At 44.1% G+C, this 22,917-nt stretch overlaps 1 protein-coding gene across 3 annotated transcripts in view; it reads right to left on the bottom strand.

Annotated features, from left to right (window-relative positions):
- The window catches only part of LOC137520871 (FRAS1-related extracellular matrix protein 1-like), a 288,103-nt gene that overhangs the window by 160,349 nt on the left and 104,837 nt on the right, over positions 1-22,917 (bottom strand). For all 3 annotated transcript variants that reach the window (XM_068239387.1, XM_068239388.1, XM_068239386.1), the window contains 2 exons: positions 13,255-13,451; positions 1,446-1,671 (listed from right to left, as the gene is read on the bottom strand). In XM_068239387.1, the coding sequence (XP_068095488.1) occupies positions 1,446-1,671; positions 13,255-13,451 (423 nt within the window). The remainder of the gene's footprint in view (positions 1-1,445; positions 1,672-13,254; positions 13,452-22,917) is intronic.

Here is a 22,917-nt window from a genome sequence, read left to right as displayed (position 1 = left end):
TTCCGCAGCGTTGTACAGAGTATATTATCTTGTCACAGAAAGTATTTGCAATAATTCAGGATGGCGTTAGCTCTGAGATGTCTCCCACAATGCATTGCTGCTGAAATATGCAAATCAACCATTGTCATCCCTAGAAGCTAAACACACCTCCAGAACCGCTGGAATGCAATGATGTGTCAGCTTGTTAATTGCGCAGAGCCACAATAATCCAACACGCATTCAGACTGTTTTGGATTGATTGATCCTCATCAGTGCATGGCATGGACTAATGCGGCTCTATGGGGAAGACTTGAAACACCCAGAGTTACAGACTACCCAACAAGCTCATGGTGAACCAGCACTCATTGGAGTGTGTAAAGGACTACAATGGTCCAAAAAGCCCCCTGTAGTTACACATGACTATGGTAGGGAATGGGTTGTGAGCCCCTCCGTCATGCATTGCAGGAGACATCATATGCTTACTCCAACCTGAATTATCGCAAATACTTCCTGTTTTAAGAAAGTAAACTTTTGTTTGTCTTGTCACATGACTGTCCCTCAGAGGGGCTCACAACCTATTCCCTACCATAGTGATGTGTCCCAGGGGTGTAACTACAGGGGAGCAGCCCCTGGGACCACATGAGGTCCCAGACCTATAAGGGGCCCCAACTACTACTTCACTCCCTCCAATAAAGGGGCCCATCCTTCAGATCAGACGTTTATGTGGCTACACTTATTATGGGTGTGAAAATTATGTTGCCCACAATTGTTTTATGATGCTTACAAAATGGGCCCCCTGGCTGTGAGGATCACAAGAGCCAGGCAAGGGAAAGGATGTGACCACTAGGGGGCCACATCAAAGTTTTGCTGGTGGCACCCATGATTTTTAGCTATGTCCCTGATGTGTCCATCATAATCTAGGGCGTACATCCCTGATTTTGTTGTGTCTTTACAAGATAAATGCCCCAGGCTCAAAAGAGGAAGATGGGAAAACTCTGTATGTGAATTAAAAAAGGATTTGTTTATTTACAGGAGTTATTTTACCCACAAATGCATAAGCTAGATCTGGCCACAGAGGGGTTAACAGCCTAATATTTGCTAGGAGCTGTTTGTAGTGCAGTTGCCCTGAGGCTCCAGCAGAGGACCTCCACAGACTGCCAAACGAGGCCCCTGCACGTCCACTGGATCTCAAACAAGTCAGAATTACAAGGCATTCAAAAACACAAAACAGATCCTACAGCGGCCAAAAGTCTCATCTGGTGAATGAAACAAGAAAAAAAAAGCACAAAAACAAAAACCAGTCCCCCCCGAAAGCCCAACAGGATATAGTAAGTTTGTGCAGATCTAGGGCCTTGCAGCAGTGTAGACAGATTAAGACACCGCAGAGACACCGCGATCTGTGGAAACGCAGGCGCGGGGGCCATATGTAAGAAAAGTAATGGAAGCAATAAAAGCTTGATACAAACCTTGCTTCAGTTCATCCAAGGTGAAGCTGTCAATCTGCCGGCCTTTCCTCGGCTCTCCCGAATTCACGTATCTGTCGCCAGTGATGTTTCCACCATCTGCGCCGTTTAATAACAGCCCATGTGCAGGGGGGATTATAACCGTGAATCGCAGTGCGTCCGGAGGGACATCTAGGTCTTCTGCATTTAGTGTGGCTGGCCCAATCTCGCAGCTCCCCCCTTCAATTACCTGGGTGGAAAGAAAAAAGACAAAATCACTTTTTGCAAACGGAAAAAGCAGAGCCGGTGTTCGCTTTCTGATGTCTCTCGTTTGTGTTCCTCTTGTAAGATTGGGGTCAGGGCTGGTTCTCTCAAAAGGTCACTTATAGTGATGAGTATTATCGTAATTTTGCACCGTAATGCGCAATTATGAAGCAAAGTTGTAATGCAAGGTTTCAGGGAAAATCGTAGTTAATTTCGACTGTAGCCGTAATTAGGATCCATCATTTTACAATAACTCGTAATTTTGCATAATTTCCATGTAATTTTGTACAGAATTTAGCAGCTATTAGCAAAACCGCCATACATGCTGTCATCACCAAGATTGCTACATATGTTAAGGTGAATACTTTTTCTTAAAAAGACCTTGTCGTTTTTTTAGAAAATCGATTTAAAATGCAAAGGAAAAATGTTTTTTAAACTGTCATTTTTCTGAGTTTACATTTTTTGACTTGTTACATAGCAAGATAGCTGAAGATGGCATGTATGGGGCCTGGCCCTTTGCTATTAACCTCCTGAGCGTTATGCCGCTCAGGAGGTTTTGCCAGTTTGTGTCACCAAGTTAATTAATGCAATCAAATGGGTGTAAAATGTTTAACTAGCACTAGGCTAGCTAGTACAGGTGTCCGGCTTCCCGCCGCTCCCCCGTTTATACATTACCCAGCCTGGATCCAGCGATCGGCGCAGCCTCCGAACAGTATTGCTATAATACTATGAAACGGTGGCTAATTATGATAGTAAAATATATCTATAATTTTTTACTAATCTCTTACTATGGTCACACAAGCTCTTCCTCTACCGATGCCTAGCCCTAACCAATCTTCCCCAGCTGATGCCTATCCCTAACCCACCCCTAACCAATCCCCTAATATCGGCACCAACTTGCCACTAAATAGAAAGTTTGGGCGCTGCCATAGACACCCATACTAATAGTCACGATTTTTTGATTTATCAACATCTGTGGAGGAAGAATGGAGCTTAGATCCATGCATTTGATATACATATATTGTTATATGCTGAAACAGGAATATTTAATAAAAGAACACATCCTGCCCCCCCCCCCCCCCATTCCGTTAGATTGTAAGCTCGCAAGAGCAGGGCTCTCTCACCCTTTTGTGTCTTGGAGTTTGTTATACGTTTTATTTATTATGTTACTTTTGTCACTGAAATTACCAGTTCTGTATTTTGTACCAATTCTGTATTTTGTATATTGGTGTATTCCATTGTCTGTATTATTATGTTTGTTTCTTACTTTGTACAACACCACAGAATATGTGGGCGCTTAATAAATCAATAATAATAATCCTGTTATTTTTTTATTTTTATTTTTTTTAATCCTAAGCAACTTTTCTTTTGTTTTATTCAGTCATGCAAAAGAAAAAAAACTTGCAGATCACTTAAAGAGGAGCTGTTAGGTAAAGGGTCTCAGAGAAAATAAACACATATATCAGTAGCTAAAGATTGGCTGTACTTACATTACATATGCATTTCACTGTCCACGTTTGGATTTCACAGAATTTTTATATAGTATATGCAGAGAATGATGCTCCTGACAGCTCATGGCAGGTTCCATGTTTTTCTGTCTTCTATGAAGCCAATTGTGTCGTCATGTCCTGCCTGCTTCCTGATCACAGAAAAGCTCGTACTGAATAACACAGTGTGCAGTGAATATTAATTAGCCATGTGGCTAGGAACAATAGCGGACTCCTGCAGTGTACTCTGCCCGGAGATTTATCAGTGCTACGCGCTGGACTGATTACAAGCTGCTGTAACGTCTCATTAGCAGCCGAGGGGAGGGCCCCAGAATGCTTTGCAGTATAGTATGCGGCTTGCGTCCTGCTTGGGTCTAACAGCTTTGCTGATAAGCACACATCAAAGGTAAGAGAGATTTTTATCTTCAGTAATGCCTTTTTGGCTTCCTTCTAAACTGTTTAACACAGGAGAATAGAGGTTTAAATTAGCTTCTGCAGCCTGACAGTTACTCTTTAAGCTTACTGGCTGACTTTTACATACATTTTCCCTCACACCCTGTCTTGTGAAAAGTCATGCTGTTGTTTTCCAAGTAGACTAGACAGCATGAGTCAGCAGGAGGGAGGGGCAAGGAGTGTAGCAAGTTTAGTTCTGACTTGAGTTCAACTTTTTCAGGATTTTTAAGTGGTTGGATGAGATAGAAGTTTAGATGTTCAGAGTAGAAACAGCATCGGTGGTCTTATTAAAAACTTCTGTTGCCGGATATCCCAGTGGATTCATTTGCATAGATCCACAGTAGGGTCACTTTAATAGTCAGTGTTTTCTGGGGTTGCAGCAAGGCTGTGCTTTTCTCCTTAAAGGGAATCTGAAGTGAAAATAAACTTATGATATAATGATTTGCATGTGTAGTACAGCTAAGAAATAGAACATTAATAGCAAAGATGAGTTTAATATTGTTTCCAGTACAGGAAGAGTAAAAAAAACTTCAGTTGTTATCTATGCAAAAAAGTTTCTCTGAGCTCTTGACCAAATTTGGTCGGCTGTAGTGCTGTTTTCAGAAGCACTTATCTCAACCTGTCTCTCGCTGTTCCTTGTTTGTTTAAGGTTTTACTGCAGGAAAGGTCAAGGGTCATTAGCTCTGCTCTGTTTCATAGTTTAAAATACAGAGTGTAGTTTGTATACTGCAAATATTAGAGAATGATGCAATGTTATAAAGAAAAAAAAAGCCATATAACTGAAAATGAAAATATGAGACTTTTTTCTTTGCTACTTATGTTCTATATATTATCCATACTACACATACAATTCATTATATCATATGTTTTTTTTCCGCTACAGTGTCACTTTAAAATATTCTTGTGGAAAAGGGTGTCCCTCTTTGTTATCTCGGAACACTGAAATCATACGGTTGCCTGACCTTTGTCTGAACCCCAGGATTTGGATGGGATTGCAGCCTGGATCACGCTGGGCTGCTGCTGGAACAAGACACAAGATTCTGGGCTGAAACAAGAACCCACTGCCAGGCCGGGCAGACAGTGTGGCAGATTGGTAATATGGTAACGTGTGGCTAATACAAAATAGGCCTTGATTACTAACCTTGCTGAAACAAAACAATCATTCTCTCAGATGGAGCCGCATTACTCATGGAAAGAAAAACAGGATACGTTCGAAAAAGAAAAAAAAAAGGCCTGTTTCTTCCCGGATCCTCTGTTTTGCGGCAAAACGTTCTGTTGCTTTATAAACACGCCGTGGACTAAATTTAGTTTCTATGTGTGTGGCACGGACTTCTTCATTTGCAGTCGATGCTGGGATTTACACCAGCTGACAGCCACACATGGAAGCAAGGATTTAATATTCCTTTATCCTCTGCCACGGATCTCTGGCAGGAGATGTGTTCTATTTTAATGTGCTGTGTTTACACTTCGTGGTCTGCGCGGTGCACGGGGGACATGGGATGATCAAATGCATGCCCATCGCCAAACCTGCACAGCGAGGACGCTCACTCTCTAACGCTCGCTGCTCCCAGCGCTTAAAGAGACTCTGTAACAAAATTTTCATCCTTATTTCTTCTATCTTATAAGTTCCTATACCTGTTCTAATGTGCTCTGTCTAACTGCAGACTTTCCTATTTGCACAGTGGCTGTATTATCTCTGTTGTATGATCTAATCTTCTCTCCTCTGTCGGCTCTGTCGGGCTGAGACAGTCAGGCTGGAATGTGCTGTGCTGCCTGTGATTTGATAGAAGCTATACACACCCTCTCCAGGCCCCCTGCACACTCTGTATGACTCACACACTGAGATATGTCTTTTGTTTGTAAACACTGAATAAAAATTGCAATTACAAGCCAGGATTGCAGCAGGGAGTGGCAGAAACAGCACAAAGGGGCCCAGGAGAACATAATGAATAGAATGGTATGCTTTTTATTGTTAGAATTTTAGAGTACAGATTCTCTTTAAAGGCAAACTGTAGGGTTGGGATTTCTGAACTTGTGAGTTTTGTGCCTGATAATATCCTGGAGGGTGTTAGTACATAAATATTGTTTGGCATATTTAGTTGTTTTATTATAAGTTTTAGGCTAGAGGAAAAAGGAAGTGTTAACGGGAACAGAAAGTGAAACAGGAAATGGAAAAAGAAAGGCATGTAAAAGAGAGCATTGGTGCCTGATGAAGGATTCAGTGGATTTTGAAATGCCTTTAGCAGTATACAGGTGAAATTAGAAAAAAATAGAATATCATGCAAAAGTCCATTTATTTCAGTAATTCAACTTAAAGTGAACCCAAGGTAAGAATGATATTTCCTTTTAAACAATACTAGTTGCCTGGCAGCCCTGCTGATCTATTTGGCTGCAGTAGTGTCTGAATTACACCAGAAACAAGCATGCAGCTAATCTTGTCAGTTCTGACAATAATGTCATAGACATCTGATCTGTCGCATGCTTGTTCAGGGTCTGTGGCTAACAGAATTAGAGGCAGAGGATCAGCAGGATAGCCAAGCGACTGGTATTGCTTAAATGGAAATAAATATGGCAGCCTCCATATCACTTTCACCTCAGTTTCACTTTAAAATGAGAAACTAACATATGAAATAGGAACCCTTTGCAGGTGTTTTGGATGAATTAGCTGACTGGAGTCTGACAGTCTAAGGGCCTGATTCACAAAGCGGTGCTAACAGTTAGCACACTGGTGAAAAGCCCTTTATCATGCCTAAACTCAGTTTAGGCATGATAAGTTTAGGTGTGATAAGTTTAGGTGTGATAAGTTTAGGCATGTTAAGTTTAAGTGTGATAAGTTTAGGCATGATAAGTTTAAGCACCAACTGGGTTAGCACCGCAGTGCACAACTGATCAAAAGTTTTACGGTAGCAAAGTCTGGTGCACGTCGCATAGAGTTTAATGGCGCTGCTTTGCGTGCGGGACTTTGCGTGCGATCTAAACTTATCATGCCTAAACTTATCATGCCTAAACTTATCATGCCTAAACTTATCATGCCTAAACTTATCATGCCTAAACTTATCACACCTAAACTGGCTTTTCACCAGCATGGTGCAATGGTTATCACGCCTAAAGTCTTTTAGGCGTGCTAACTGGGTTAGCACCGCTTTGTGAATCAGGCCCTAAGCCTGGAATATTGAACATTTCCACAATATTCTAATGGGCTGAGATTTAGATTTTGGGGTTTCCATCAGCTGTAAGCCGCCCATAATCATCAAAATTATAACACATAAAGGCGTGAAATATCTCGCTTTGCATGTAATGAGTCTATTTCATATAGTGTATTAGTTTCACCTTTTAAGTTGAAATACTGAAATAAATGGACTTTTGTATGATATTCGAATTTTTATAATTGCACCTGTACATCCGGATGTTATTCGCGAGCATTGTATTGGTTTGTGTCTTTGGCCCATATGCAATTACCTTTTCTCCTGCGTTTTCTCCTAGGTGATATTTTCACAACTTGTCTTACAAAAGCTTTTAAAGGGAAGGTTCATGCAGTTAAAAAAATTCAAATCCACTTACCTGGGGCTTCCTCCAGCCCTTGGCAGGCAGGATGTGCCCTCGGCGCCGCTCGCCAGGCTCCCGGTGTTCTTCGGTGGCCGACCCGACCAGGCCGGCTGCCAGGTCGGGCTCTTCTGCGCTCCAAAATGCGCCTCACGCGGGCGCGCTGTTGTCATCAGACATTCTCCGGGCTGTACTGCGCAGGAGCAGAACTACTGCGCCTGCGCAGTACAGCCTGGAGGACGTCCGATGACGTCAGCACGTTGGAGTGCATAAGAGCCCGACCTGGCAGCCGGCCTGGTCAGGTCGGGTCGGCCACCGAAGAACACCGAGAGCCTGCGGAACGGCTCCGAGGGCACGTCCTGCCTGCCACGGGCTGGAGGAAGCCCCAGGTAAGTGGATTTGAATTTTTTTTTTTTTATTATTTTACCCCAGATCTTGGGCGGTATGGACGAGCTCAGCTCGTCCATCACCGCCGGAGGCTGCCGCTCAGGCCCTGCTGGGCCGATTTGTGCCAAATAAAGAGCAGCACACGCAGCCGGCACTTTGCCAGCCGCGTGTGCTGCCCGATCGCCGCCGCTCTGCGGCGATTCGCCGCGAGCAGCGGCGAAAGAGGGTCCCCCTAGCCGCCTGAGCCCTGCGCAGCCGGAACAAAAAGTTCCGGCCAGCGCTAAGGGCTGGATCGGAGGCGTCTGACGTCAGGACGTCGGCTGACGTCCATGACGTCACTCCGCTCGTCGCTATGGCGACGGTGTAAGCAAAACAAGGAAGGCCGCTCATTGCGGCCTTCCTTGTTTATTCTGGGCGCCGGAGGCGATCGGAAGAACGCCTCCGGAGCGCCCTCTAGTGGGCTTTCATGCAGCCAACTTTCAGTTGGCTGCATGAAATAGTTTTTTTTTTATTTAAAAAAAACCCTCCCGCAGCCTCCCTGGCGATCTTATCAGAACGCCAGGGTGGTTAAGCCACCAGCAAGCAAATAAATACTCAGAATAAATGTGATACTACCTTTCACCAACATTTGGGTACATTTTCAATTTGTAAAATCCTGAAAAGTAAGTTTAAAGAGAAGATGAAAATTATCACTTAGGATTATCACTCATGTGAAATGGTTACTTGCATATGGGCCTTTGCGTTCATTGCACATCTCATGTATTTCTCCTTTTTTTAAATCATGCTGCAGTGCAGCTTTTTTTATGTGAAATTTGTATGTAGTATAAGTCAATGGAAACTCTGAAAAATCGCATTTGATACTTGAAAATTGCATTCTATTTTTACGTAATTTTATACAGTCTTGTGTCAATTAGCTTCAAGGGTCTGCATGGAAAAATCCCATTTTGAAAATCACAAAAAAAAGAGCACAAAAATGTGAAATCGCGGAGGGGGGAAAAAAAAAAATCAAAGGACAAAATAGAAAAATCACAAAATGCAGAGTCCAATGTGCAGAAAAACGTGGAGAATAACTAGCGGAACTCACAGGCATAAGGGCAGGGGCATAGCTAGAAATGACCAGGCCCCGTAGCAAATTTTTTTATGGGCCCCCCAGCCTCCTGGACCTTCCCCCCAATACCTGTACACCAGTGGCATAGCTAGACATAATAGGGTCCCATAGCAACATTTTTATAGGGACATCATATCTAGGCACTCTTGAGCAATCCTACCTGTGAATATGATTTGAATGAGCAATTTACATTCTTATACAATGCACACTGTAAACTCACCTAAAGGATTATTAGGAACACCATACTAATACGGTGTTTGACCCCCTTTTGCCTTAAGAGGCTGAGCGGCCTTAATTCTATGTGGCATTGATTCCACAAGGTGCTGAAACCATTCTTTAGAAATGTTGGCCCATATTGATAGGATAGCATCTTGCAGTTGATGGAGATTTGGGGGATGCACATCCAGGGCATGAAGCTCCCGTTCCATCACATCCCAAAGATGCTCTCTTGGGTTGAGATCTGATGACTGTGGGGCCATTTTAGTACAGTGAACTCATTGTCATGTTCAAGAAACCAATTTGAAATGATTCGAGCTTTGTGACATGGTGCATTATCCTGCTGGAAGAAGCCATCAGAGGAAGGGGTACATGGTGGTCGTGAAGGGATGGACATGGTCAGAAACAATGCTAAGGTAGCCCGTGGCATTTAAACGATGCCCAATTGGCACTAAGGGGCCTAAAGTGTGCCAAGAAAACATCCCCCACACCATGACACCACCACCAGCCTGCACAGTGGTAACAAGTCATGATGGATCTATGTTCTCATTCTGTTTACACCAAATTCTGGCTCTATTTAGTCTCATCAGACCAGGCAACATTTTTACAGTCTTCAACTGTCCAATTTTGGTGAGCTCGTGCAAATAGTAGCCTCTTTTTCCTATTTGTAGTGGAGATGAGTGGTACCCGCTGGGGTCTTCTGCTGTTGTAGCCCATCCGCCTCAGGGTTGTGCATGTTGTGGCTTCACAAATGCTTTGCTGCATACCTCGGTTGTAACAAGTGGTTATTTCAGTCAACGTTGCTCTTCTATCGCTTTGAATCAGTCGGCCCATTCTCCTCTGACCTCTAGCATCAACAAGGCATTTTCACCTACAGGACTGCCGCATACTAAATGTTTTTCCTTTTTCACACCATTTTTTATAAATCCAAGAAATGGTTGTGTGTGAAAATCCCAGTAACTGAGCAGATTGTGAAATACTCAGACTGGTCGTCTGGCACCAACAACCATGCCACACTCAAAATAGCTTAAATCATCTTTATTTTCCATTCTGACATTATAGGTTGGAATTTAGGAGATTGTCTTGACCAGGACCACACCCCTAAATGCATTGAAGCAACTGCCATGTGATTGGTTCATTAGATAAATGCATTCATGAGACATTTGAACAGGAGTTCCTAATAATCCTTTAGATGAGTGTATATAGTCCAGATATGAAGTAAGATGTAATGGGGCCCTAGGCAAGGTAGTAGATTTGGGGTCCACTTGTGGTCCTTTTGGTAAGCTGAAGTGGAGAGAGGTTTAAGAAGGAGGCAGGTGGGCACTTTGACACCCACTAGGCCCCAAGCACCTGCCTAGGCTGCCTGGTGGATGAGCCTGTTCTTGCATAGTCCACAAGCACTGAGACAAAGTCAGAGGGGGAGCAACAGAGCAAAGTTAATAGTAAATGCCTCAAGTACCATCTGGGCCCCCCTCTGCTTCAGGGCCCCATGGCAGTTTCTATGGCTGCTATGGCTATTGCTACACCCTTGGATAAGGGTGAATGCTGCCTTAAAGAGAATCTGTATTGAAAAAATGTTGTATAAATAAACATATGAGCCTGTTCGGGGGCATCTCCTAGCCCCCTCTGTGACATTTTCACTGCTCTCTTCCGCAATATTGGCGCTAAAATAACAGTTTTATAAACTGTTTTGTAAACAGTAAAGATGGCCACCAAAATAGGAAGTATACTGAAAAAAAACGGATGTATACTGCCTTATGTTTGTATGACAAGTTTTTATTATTACACAGTGAATGTAGCCTTCAGATGTTATGTGCAAGTTTAGAAAGAGTTTTACCTTCTGCCTCTGCGGCTCTGTGCCACTGAATCGTGACAAGAATCCTCAGACTCCTTTATAAACTCAGCTGTTTCTTCTGAGCCAGAAATCTGGGCTCTGCATGTGTGTCTGGGTAACAAATTGACAGCATGTTACAGGCAGCTCCCTCTTCCCACAGCCTCACAGACACAGCCGAGACTGAGAGCAGGGACCTGTCTGTGAGTGAGAATATAAACACAGCACACAGAAGTGAGCCTGGAGGGGGCGTGCAGGGGGCATGCATAATTTGTCCCTATCACAGCAGAGGCAGCTCCTTCCTCTCTGGGTCGACAAAGGTTGACAAAGAAAAGAAGATTAGATATATTACAGAGACAGTGCAACTAGAAAAGGCTGCAGTAAGCCAGAACACATTAGAACAGGCATAGGAACTTATATAATAGAAGATTTAAGGCTGAACATTTTGTTACAGAGTCTCTTTAAAGGTTTCTGCAGCTGAATGGTAGATACCATAGGAACAGCCTGTGTGGTACACCATAATAAATAATGATGATAATAATAAATGAATCCAAGCAAGGGCACTATCTGCCCAGATTTTGTATGTTCTTCCCGTGTCTGCGAGGGTTTCCTCCCACATCCCAAAAACATACAGATTAGTTAACCATTTCCGCCGCCCGGACGTGAAGCTCACGTCCGGGCGACAGCTCTGCAGCGCTCCCGCGCTTGGGCGCGCTCCCGCCCGCGATCGCGCCCCGGTATCCGCGTTGTGTCCCCCGGTAGCCCTGGGATCAGTGAAAGGGAACATGGTTCCCGATCACCGATCCCTCTACCCCGCAGAAAAACCGAAGCGCTCACCTGTGAGGCTTCAGTTCTTCTGCCCGAACAGATTTCCGCATCCCCCTTGTACTTCCGCTTAGTGAGAAGTACAAGAAGGGTAAACAAAAATGAAGGTGACCATCTTGTGGCCAAATAGTAAAACTACAGCTACACATTTTTTACATTACAATTTACACACATGGCAACATTAAAAATTAACTGTTTATGTCCCACACCAAAATATTCCCCAAACAAATTGTTTAATGGGAAAAAAAAATTACAATTAAAAAAAAAAAAGGACATAAATAGTTACCTGAGGGTCTGAACTTTTTAAATATGCTTTTGAAGGGGGTATACTACAAACATTTTTTAAATTACACGCTTGTAAATAGTGATGGGCGCAAAACGGAAACAATGCACCTTTATTTCCAAATAAAATATTGGCGCCATACATTGTGATAGGGTCAAAATTGAAATGGTATAATAACCACGACATACGGGCAAATAAAATACATAGGTTTTAATTATGGTAGCATGGATTATTTTAAAGCTATAATGGCCGAAAACTGAGAAATAATGCATTTTTTCCATTTTTTTCTTATTAATCCGGTTAAAATGCATTTACGGAAAAGTGGCTCTTAGCAAAATGTACCACCCACAGAAAGCCTAATTAGTGGTGGAAAAAACAAGATATAGATCAATAAATTGTGATAAGTGGTGATAAAGTTATTAGCGAATGAATGGGAGGTGAAAATTGCTCCGATGCATAAGGTGAAAAATCCCCGCGGGCTGAAATGGTTAATTGGCTTCCCCCTAAATTGGCCCTGGACTATGATACATAGACTAGCCTATACATAAAATTGGTCCTAGACTTCAATACATACATAGACATATGACTATGGTAGGGATTAGATTGTGAGCCCTTCTGATTGACAGTAAGTGACTAGACAATGTATACTCTGTACAGCGCTGCGGAGGATGTCGGTACTATATAAATAACAATATTCCATATTTCTTTCTTTGCCGAAGTACTCCTTGGAAGGGACCTTTGTAAAGATGCCAGGGGGCCTCCCTACCGGCATGCGCTCAGTTCTGACAGTTGGACTGTGCCTTTGGCTTTCAGGGGGTCCTTTTGAAAATAAAGAAAACCCATGAGAATCTCCCATGAGGAGATAGACTAGTCCAAACTAAGGTTGCTCAAATCCGGATCTGGGAGATACCCGGATAGTTGCTATCCCAGTAAACCTGTGCGGAGTGGGCGGAGGGACCAAGCTTACCTGTCTGACGTCTTCTTCGTCCGTCCCTGGCGCCTCCCGCGATGCGGTCCATGCAGCGGTCACATGACTACAAACACTTCCTCCTTCCGGGTTGAAGGAAGAAGTGTTTGTAGCCACGTGATGCGCGTGGACCGCATCGTGGGAGGTGCCAGGGACGGACGAAGAAGATGTCAGACAGGTAAGATTGCAACCCCCCCCCCCCCCCCGCACAGGTTTACTGGGAGACATCCGGATAGCAACTATCCGGGTATCTCCCGGATCCGAATTTGAGCAACCCTAGTCCAAACCCTGTCAGAAAAAGGTTCAGAGCTATCAGAATCAATTACAGTGACTGCGTCATAGTAATTAGGTCATTTCTAGTGAATTTTAATCTGAGAAAAATGTACCTTATATATATATTTACTGACGCATTTTAAATGTTACACTTTTTCATGATAGCGGACCATTACGTTTATCTGAGTGAGTTTACCGTGATGTTCTTGATGTGAAGTTGAGGCTTTTCATCGTTAGTCGGTTTAATGATGACGTAGAACGGAACACTCATGGATTTATGAATAGAGTCACTGACAGAGACCATGAAGAAGTCAGCTGTGGGTTCAATGCCTTGATGATGGGACTGGACATACAGGATGCACCCAGAGGTGACTTGCAGCAAGCTGAAAGAACCTTGAATAGAACACAGCGTTTAGTACAATTCTACAAATCACAGCTCACTTCTAAACTTTCCCTATTTGCTCTACAACTATTTCCCTTTAAGTTTCATTCACAGAATTTTGAATAGAACAATGGCGCATATTTACACAACAACTTAATATTGTAGTGCACAGCAATTTTACCGCTATTTACGCCAGTTGCACAAATAGTGCAACCCGCATTACCTATGTAATGGCTGCACTTCTACTGTAACACACAGTGCACTAGCAACGCACAAGGTACCTAGGTAACATGGGTTGCGCTATTTGCGCAATGGTAACTAAGTAACTTGCTTAATTCCCTTGGCGTTATGATTCTTTCCAGATTTTAGGGGCTAAAAGCGGTGCAATTTTTTTGCACCCTTTCAGACCCTAAAACCTGGAAAAAATCATGCTGCCAGGGAGATCTGCAGCAGTTTTGAAAATCACTCACCTCCCTGGGTCCAGCGCTGCAGTTATGCCTCCATCCTCCGGGTGGCGCTGCAATTCTAAAGTGAAATTGCTGGCTGTCGTCATGAGGACAGCCGGCGATCTCACCAGGAGGAAGCAGAGCCCCGAAGGAGAGGAAGAAGAATAGCTGCCGACGAGATCGGGATCCCCTGGGATGTATGTACAAATGCCCGCTGCGCGTATTGCTCTGCACACACCCTCCAGCGGCTACCCTGAGCAGAGGTTTTGCACTATCCCATTTCCTCAAGGGGGGTTCTTTATCAACAGCACTTACCGAATGGCAGGCACTCAGTCCAACCGCCAGAATAGTGTATGAGCGAGCAGGCTGCACAGACCCTTGCCATAGAGTGCTTTAAAAGAATAAAGGAAACTTTTACAGTATGTTCCCCAATAAGGAGGAATGATCTAAAACCTGTCGGCAACAGGTAAGGACCACCAAATAAAAACACTTTGGGCCTGATTCACAAAGCGGTGCTAACAGTTAGCACACTGGTGAAAAGCCCTTTATCATGCCTAAACTCAGTTTAGGCATGATAAGTTTAGGTGTGATAAGTTTAGGTGTGATAAGTTTAGGCATGTTAAGTTTAGGTGTGATAAGTTTAGGCATGATAAGTTTAAGCACCAACTGGGTTAGCACCGCAGTGCACAGCTGATCAAAAGTTTTGTGATAGCAAAGTCTGGTGCACTTCACATAGAGTTTAATGGCGCTGCTTTGCGTGCGGGACTTTGAGTGCGATCTAAACTTATCTAAACTTAGCATGCCTAAACTTATCATGCCTAAACTTATCACACCTAAACTTATCACACCTAAACTGGCTTTTCACCCGCATGGTGCAATGGTTATCACGCCTAAAGTCTTTTAGGCATGCTAACTGGGTTAGCACCGCTTTGTGAATCAGGCCCTTACTGTGAGTGACCGCTACATAGAAATAAAGTAATTCACAATGCATTGTACTCTGAAAAAAATGTACATCCTCTATCTATGTATACATATATATTTTAGATGTTAAAGTTTTCATCACAGTGATTATGTGGAGAAATAATCAGAAGATGAAATTCAATTCACCTTTTCTCCTAAGTTATCTCCTCGGAGATATTTTAAAACCTTATCAAAAATGTTTAAATTATTATTATTATTATTTAGTATTTATATAGCGCCGACATATTACGCAGCGCTGTACAGTATATATATATCTTATCACTAACTGTCCCTCAAAGGAGCTCACAATCTAATCCCTACCATTGCCATATGTCTATATTATGTAGTGTAAGTACTGTAGTCTAGGGTCAATTTTAGGGGGAGCCAATTAACTTATCTGTATGTTTTTGGAATGTGGGAGGAAACCGGAGTGCCCGGAGGAAACCCACGCAGACACGGAGAGAACATACAAACTCTTTGCAGATAGTGCCCTGGCTGGGATTCGAACCAGGGACCCAGCGCTGCAAGGCGAGAGAGCTAACCACTACGCCACCGTGCTGTCACCAGCAAGCAAAACAATACTCAGAATAATTTTAGCAGTACTTTTTCACCTACTTTTTTGGTACTTTTTATGTTGCAGAGTGCTGAAAAGGTGTTTTAACCACTTGAGGACCTAGGGCTTTCTACCCCTTAAGGACCGGCCACTTTTTTTCCATTCAGACCACTGCAGCTTTCACGGTTTATTGCTCGCTCATACAACCTACCACCTAAATGAATTTTGGCTCCTTTTCTTGTCACTAATAAAGCTTTCTTTTGATGCTATTTGATTGCTCCTGCGATTTTTACTTTTTATTATATTCATCAAAAAAGACATGAATTTTGGCAAAAAAATGATTTTTTTAACTTTCTGTGCTGACATTTTTCAAATAAAGTAAAATTTCTGTATACATGCAGCGCGAAAAATGTGGACAAACATGTTTTTGATAAAAAAAAACCCATTCAGTGTATATTTATTGGTTTGGGTAAAAGTTATAGCGTTTACAAACTATGGTGCCAAAAGTGAATTTTCCCATTTTCAAGCATCTCTGACTTTTCTGACCCCCTGTCATGTTTCATGAGGGGCTAGAATTCCAGGATAGTATAAATACCCCCCAAATGACCCCATTTTGGAAAGAAGACATCCCAAAGTATTCACTGAGAGGCATAGTGAGTTCATAGAAGATATTATTTTTTGTCACAAGTAAGCGGAAAATGACACTTTGTGAGGAAAAAAAAAAAAAAAAAAAGTTTCCATTTATTCTAACTTGCGACAAAAAAAAATGAAATCTGCCACGGACTCACCATGCCCCTCTCTGAATACCTTGAAGGGTCTACTTTCCAAAATGGATCATTTGTGGGGTGTGTTTACTGTCCTGACATTTTGGGGGGTGCTAAATTGTAAGCACCCCTGTAAAGCCTAAAGGTGCTCATTGGACTTTGGACCCCTTAGCGCAGTTAGGCTGCAAAAAAGTGCCACACATGTGGTATTGCCGTACTCAGGAGAAGTAGTATAATGTGTTTTGGGGTGTATTTTTACACATACCCATGCTGGGTGGGAGAAATATCTCTGTAAATGACAATTTGTTAATTTTTTTTACACACAATTGTCCATTTACAGAGATATTTCTCCCACTCAGCATGGGTATGTGTAAAAATACACCACAAAACACATTATACTACTTCTCCTGAGTACGGCGATACCACATGTGTGGCACTTTTTTGCACCCTAACTGAGCTAAAGGGCCCAAAGTCCAATGAGTACCTTTAGGATTTCACAGGTCATTTTGAGAAATTTCGTTTCAAGACTACTCCTCACGGTTTAGGGCCCCTAAAATGCCAGGGCAGTATAGGAACCCCACAAATGACCCCATTTTAGAAAGAAGACACCCCAAGGTATTCCGTTAGTAGTATGGCTAGTTCATAGAAGATTTTATTTTTTGTCACAAGTTAGCGGAAAATGACACTTTGTGAAAAAACACAATTAAAATCAATTTCCGCTAACTTTTGACAAAAAATAAAATCTTCTATGAACTCACCATACTCCTAACGGAATACCTTGGGGTGTCTTCTTTCTAAAATGGGGTCATTTGTGGGGTTCCTATACTGCCCTGGCATTTTAGGGGCCCTAAACCGTGAGGAGTAGTCTTGAAACGAAATTTCTCAAAATGACCTGTGAAATCCTAAAGGTACTCATTGGACTTTGGGCCCTTTAGCGCAGTTAGGGTGCAAAAAAGTGCCACACATGTGGTATCGCCATACTCGGGAGAAGTAGTACAATGTGTTTTGGGGTGTATTTTTACACATACCCATGCTGGGTGGGAGAAATACCTCTGTAAATGGACAATTGTGTGTAAAAAAATCAAAAGATTGTCATTTACAGAGGTATTTCTCCCACCCAGCATGGGTATGTGTAAAAATACACCCCAAAACACATTGTACTACTTCTCCCGAGTACGGCGATACCACATGTGTGGCACTTTTTTGCACCCTAACTGCACTAAGGGGCCCAAAGTCCAATGAGTACCTTTAGGATTTCACAGGTCATTTTTGTTTCAAGACTACTCCTCACGGTTTAGGGCCCCTAAAATGCCAGGGCAGTATAGGAACCCCACTAATGACCCCATTTTAGAAAGAAGACACCCCAAGGTATTCCGTTAGGAGTATGGTGAGTTCATAGAAGTTTTTATTTTTTTGTCACAAGTTAGCGGAAATTGATTTTAATTGTTTTTTTTCACAAAGTGTCATTTTCCGCTAACTTGTGACAAAAAATAAAATCTTCTATGAACTCACCATACTCCGTACGGAATACCTTTGGGTGTCTTCTTTCTAGAATGGGGTCATTTGTGGGGTTCCTATACTGCCCTGGCATTTTAGGGGCCCTAAACCGTGAGGAGTAGTCTTGAAACCAAATGTCGCAAAATGACCTGTGAAATCCTAAATTGGACTTTGGGCCCCTTAGCGTACTTAGGGTGTAAAAAAGTGCCACACATGTGGTACCGCTGTACTCAGGAGAAGTAGTATAATGCGTTTTGGGGTGTATTTTTACACATACCCATGCTAAGTGGGAGAAATATCTCTGTAAATGACAATTGTTTGATTTTTTTACACACAATTGTCCATTTACATAGAAATTTCTCCCACCCAGCATGGGTATGTGTAAAAATACACCCCAAAACACATTATACTACTTTTCCTGAGTACGGCGGTACCACATGTGTGACACTTTTTTGCAGCCTAGGTGCGCTAAGGGGCCCAACGTCCTATTCACAGGTCATTTTGAAGCATTTGTTTTCTAGACTACTCCTCGCGGTTTAGGGCCCCTAAAATGCCAGGGCAGTATAGGAACCCCACAAGTGACCCCATTTTAGAAAGAAGACACCCCAAGGTATTCCGTTAGGTGTATGGCGAGTTCATAGAAGATTTTATTTTTTGTCACAAGTTAGTGAAAAATGACACTTTGTGAAAAAAAACCAATAAAAATTAATTTCCGCTAACTTTTGACAAAAAATTAAATCTTCTATGAACTCGTCATACACCTAACATAATACCTTGGGGTGTCTTTTTTTTCTAAAATGGGGTCACTTGTGGGGTTCCTATACCGCCCTGGCATTTTACAGGCCCAAAACCGTGAGTAGTCTGGAAACCAAATGTCTCAAAATGACTGTTCAGGGGTATAAGCATCTGCAAATTTTGATGACAGGTGGTCTATGAGGGGGCGAATTTTGTGGAACCGGTCATAAGCAGGGTGGCCTTTTAGATGACAGGTTGTATTGGGCCTGATCTGATGGATAGGAGTGCTAGGGGGGTGACAGGAGGTGATTGATGGGTGTCTCAGGGGGTGGTTAGAGGGGAAAATAGATGCAATCCATGCACTGGGGAGGTGATCGGAAGGGGGTCTGAGGGTTTGGCCGAGTGATCAGGAGCCCACACGGGGCAAATTGGGGCCTGATCTGATGGGTAGGTGTGCTAGGGGGTGACAGGAGGTGATTGATGGGTGTCTCAAGGTGTGATTAGAGGGGGGAATGGATGCAAGCAATGCACTGGCGAGGTGATCAGGGCTGGGGTCTGAGGGCATTCTGAGGGTGTGGGCGGGTGATTGAGTGCCCTAGGGGCAGATAGGGGTCTAATCTGATAGGTAGCAGTGACAGGGGGTGATTGATGGGTAATTAGTGGGTGTTTAGGGTAGAGAATAGATGGAAACACTGCGCTTGGGTGGTGATCTGATGTCGGATCTGCGGGCGATCTATTGGTGTGGGTGGGTGATCAGTTTGCCCGCAAGGGGCAGGTTAGGGGCTGATTGATGGGTGGCAGTGACAGCGGGTGATTGATGGGTGGCAGTGACAGGGGGTGATTGATGGGTGGCAGTGACAGGGGGTGATTGATGGGTGATTGATAGGTGATTGACAAGTAATCAGTGGGTTATTACAGGGGAGAACAGATGTAAATATTGCACTGGCGAATTGATAAGGGGGGTCTGAGGGCAATCTGAGCGTGTAGGCGGTCGATTGGGTGCCCGCAAGGGGCAGATTAGGGTCTGATCTGATAGGTAACAGTGACAGGTGGTGATAGGGAGTGATTGATGGGTGATTGATGGGTAATTAGTGGGTGTTTAGAGGAGAGAATAGATGGAAACACTGCGCTTGGGTGGTGATCTGATGTCGGATCTGCGGGCGATCTATTGGTGTGGGTGGGTGATCAGATTGCCCGCAAGGGGCAGGTTAGGGGCTGATTGTTGGGTGGCAGTGACAGGGGGTGATTGATGGGTGATAGGTGATTGGCAGGTGATTGACAGGTGATCAGTGGGTTATTACAGGGAAGGACAGATGTAATTAATGCACTGGCGAATTGATAAGGGGGGGGGGGGTCTGAGGGCAATCTGAGCGTGTGGGCGGGTGATTGGGTGCCCGCAAGGGGCAGATTAGGGTCTGATCTGATAGGTAACAGTGACAGGTGGTGATAGGGGGTGATTGATGGGTAATTAGTGGGTGTTTAGAGAAGATAACAGATGTAAACGATACATTTGGGAGGTAATCTGACGGCGGGTTTGCGGGCGATCTAATGGTGTGGGTGGGTGATCAGATTGCCCGCAAGGGGCAGGTTAGGGGCTGATTGATGGGTGGCAGTGACAGGGGGTGACAGGGGGTGATAGGTGATTGGCAGGTGATTGACAGGTGATCAGTGGGTTATTACAGGGAAGAACAGATGTAATTAATGCACTGGTGAATTGATAAGGGGGGGTCAGAGGGCAATCTGAGCGTGTGGGCGGGTGATTGGGTGCCCGCAAGGGGCAGATTAGGGTCTGATCTGATAGGTAAAAGTGACAAGTGGTGATAGGGGGTGATTGATGGGTGATTGATGGGTAATTAGTGGGTGTTTAGAGGAGAGAATAGATGTAAACAATGGATTTGGGAGGTGATCTGATGTCGGATCTGTGGGCGATCTATTGGTGTGGGTGGGTGATCAGATTGCCCGCAAGGGGCAGGTTAGGGGCTGATTGATGGGTGGCAGTGACAGGGGGTGATTGACGGGTGATTGATGGGTGATTGACGGGTGATTGACAGGTGATTGACAGGTGATCAGGGGGATAGATGCATACAGTAAACAGGGGGGGGGGTGGTCTGGGGGGGGGTCTGGGGAGAATCTGAGGGGTGGGGGGTGATCAGGAGGGGGCAGGGAGCAGGGGGGGGGAATAAAAAAAAAATAGCGTTGACAGATAGTGACAGGGAGTGATTGATGGGTGATTAGGGGGGTGATTGGGTGCAAACAGGGGTCTGGGGGGTGGGCAGGGGGGGGTCTGATGGGTGCTGTGGGCGATCTGGGGCAGGGGGGGGAGAAATCAGTGTGCTTGGGTGCAGACTAGGGTGGCTGCAGCCTGCCCTGGTGGTCCCTCGGACACTGGGACCACCAGGGCAGGAGGCAGCCTGTATAATACACTTTGTAAACATTACAAAGTGTATTATACACTTTGTATGCGGCGATCGCGGGGTTAACATCCCGCCGGCGCTTCCGTATAGCCGGCGGGATGTTGCGGCGAGCGAGCGGTGACAGGCGCCGGCGGAGGATCGCGTCACGGATGACGCGATCGCTCCGCCCATGCCCTTAAATGGACCGCCGCCTCTGTGGGTGAGGCCGTCCTGCAGGGCTTCACTTCCCCGCCGCCCCTGTGTAGTGGGCGGTCGGGAAGTGGTTAAACATAAGATGAAGAATTATCTCCTAGGAGAAAACTAAGGAGAAAAAGTGAATTGAAAGGGCCAGGGGCCATATGCAATTCATTTTTTCCACCTGAGTTTTTTCCTAGGAGATAATTTTTCATCTTCGATTTATAATAACTTTTTAGGATTTTGCAATGGAAAAAAAGTACCAAAAAGTATGTGAAAAGGTACTATAAAAATTATTTTGAGTATTTGTTTTCTTGTTGGTGGTTTAAAAGGCATTTTATTGACAAGTTCGAAAATTTCACTTAGGAGAAAACGCAGGTGAAAAAGTGAATTGCATATGGGCCCGTGTGTCTAAAGTAAAATAAATAAAATGTTTTCTTAACCTCCCCGGCGGTATGATTATTTCCCAGATTTTAGGGTGTTCTTAAAACGTTTCAGACCCTCAAATAGGGAAAAAATCATGCCGCTAGAGTCTCTGCAGCAGCCCCTGCTCTCACTCACCTCCCTGGGCTCCAGCGCTACAACTTTACCTCTGTCCTCTGGGTGGCGCTGTCACTCTGTAGTGAGATCGATGACAGCGATCCCACCAGAGGGATTTAGAGCCTCGGAGGACAGGAAGGAGAACGGCTACCGATGTCTGGATTCCCCAGGAGGTGAGTAAAAGCGCCCGCTGCGCGCTATACTCTGCATTGAGCCCCCGGCGGCTAGATCGAGCTAAACTCGGGATTACAGACAAGGTAAAACACTATTTCCAGATGACCCTCATAGAAAGCTCTCTCTCTCTCTCTCTCTCTCTCTCTCTCTCGTATAGTGGAAAGTTCGTATAGTGGAAAAAGTTTGGATTATCTGGGTAGTTCGGATATCCGAAATCTTGCTGAGCACCACTGATAGAAAGGCTTCCTCTTTGACAGCTATAATAAGCATGTCTCTAACTTTATAGGAGAAGTTCCAAGACCAATTAACTTAAAATACAGTATACAGAGGGTACTGGTTTTTTTTTGTGCGCGCAAAAGTCCACGAACGGCACTTCACGTGCTAACTGTTTAGCACACCCGTGCTAAACAGTTAGCACGGCTTTGTGAATCAAGCCCATAGAGGTGATCATTATCAGCTTAGCACCAATAATGATCTAATAAACGGGTTTAAAGAGGGCCCCTGGTGGGCCCCTCTGGTTCAGGGGTCCCAGTGCTGCACCCTTTTGTACAGATAGCAGACTGCCTTGCCATCTTCATCTGCAATCTTATTTTCAGTCTGATTATACCAATTGTATTGTATTATATACAATATTATATATTGTATTTGGTGGGCCCAATCAATCCTGAACGATGGCATTATCCTTGTTTTCATACCTATTTGATCACAGGCTAGGTTCACAGTGCTCAGTTGTGTTGCAGGATAATTCTGCATGTCAACTCACTGCCCATACAATTCTATGCAAGGCCACAAGTCACATGTTGCGCATACTTAGTCCTAATCTCCAGCAGAGATGTGACCCCTATAATGAAAACAGAATAAAGAGAGCGCACATAGTGCTCAGCACTGTTTGAACTTAGTGCAATGTTCACCTCGTGCTGCACTCCAGGGGGAAGTGCCTTCACCACTGGGATTAGATACAACGTTCACCCCTTGTGAATCCACTCGCCGGATGGCAGCTTGATACTTGGCACGTAGTGATATGCAGTAATCCACGCTCCTCAAACCAGTCTCCACTTAAAACTTCTTTATTAAAAGCAAAAAAAGGCAATCCAGCGTACATCGGACATCAAAGCAACCCTGGCCGTGGATACAGGGCACTCAGTCCTCGCTTGGTTTGCCTGCAATTCCGGAATGTCAGCGTGCTGCCTGGCTCCGCCCCTGGTTAAGGACTCTGCTTC

The sequence above is a fragment of the Hyperolius riggenbachi genome, chromosome 6 (assembly GCF_040937935.1).
Source record: "Hyperolius riggenbachi isolate aHypRig1 chromosome 6, aHypRig1.pri, whole genome shotgun sequence".
Lineage (NCBI taxonomy): Eukaryota > Metazoa > Chordata > Amphibia > Anura > Hyperoliidae > Hyperolius > Hyperolius riggenbachi.
Note: the sequence above shows the minus strand (reverse complement) of the source record. Positions and strands in the feature narration are given on the sequence as shown.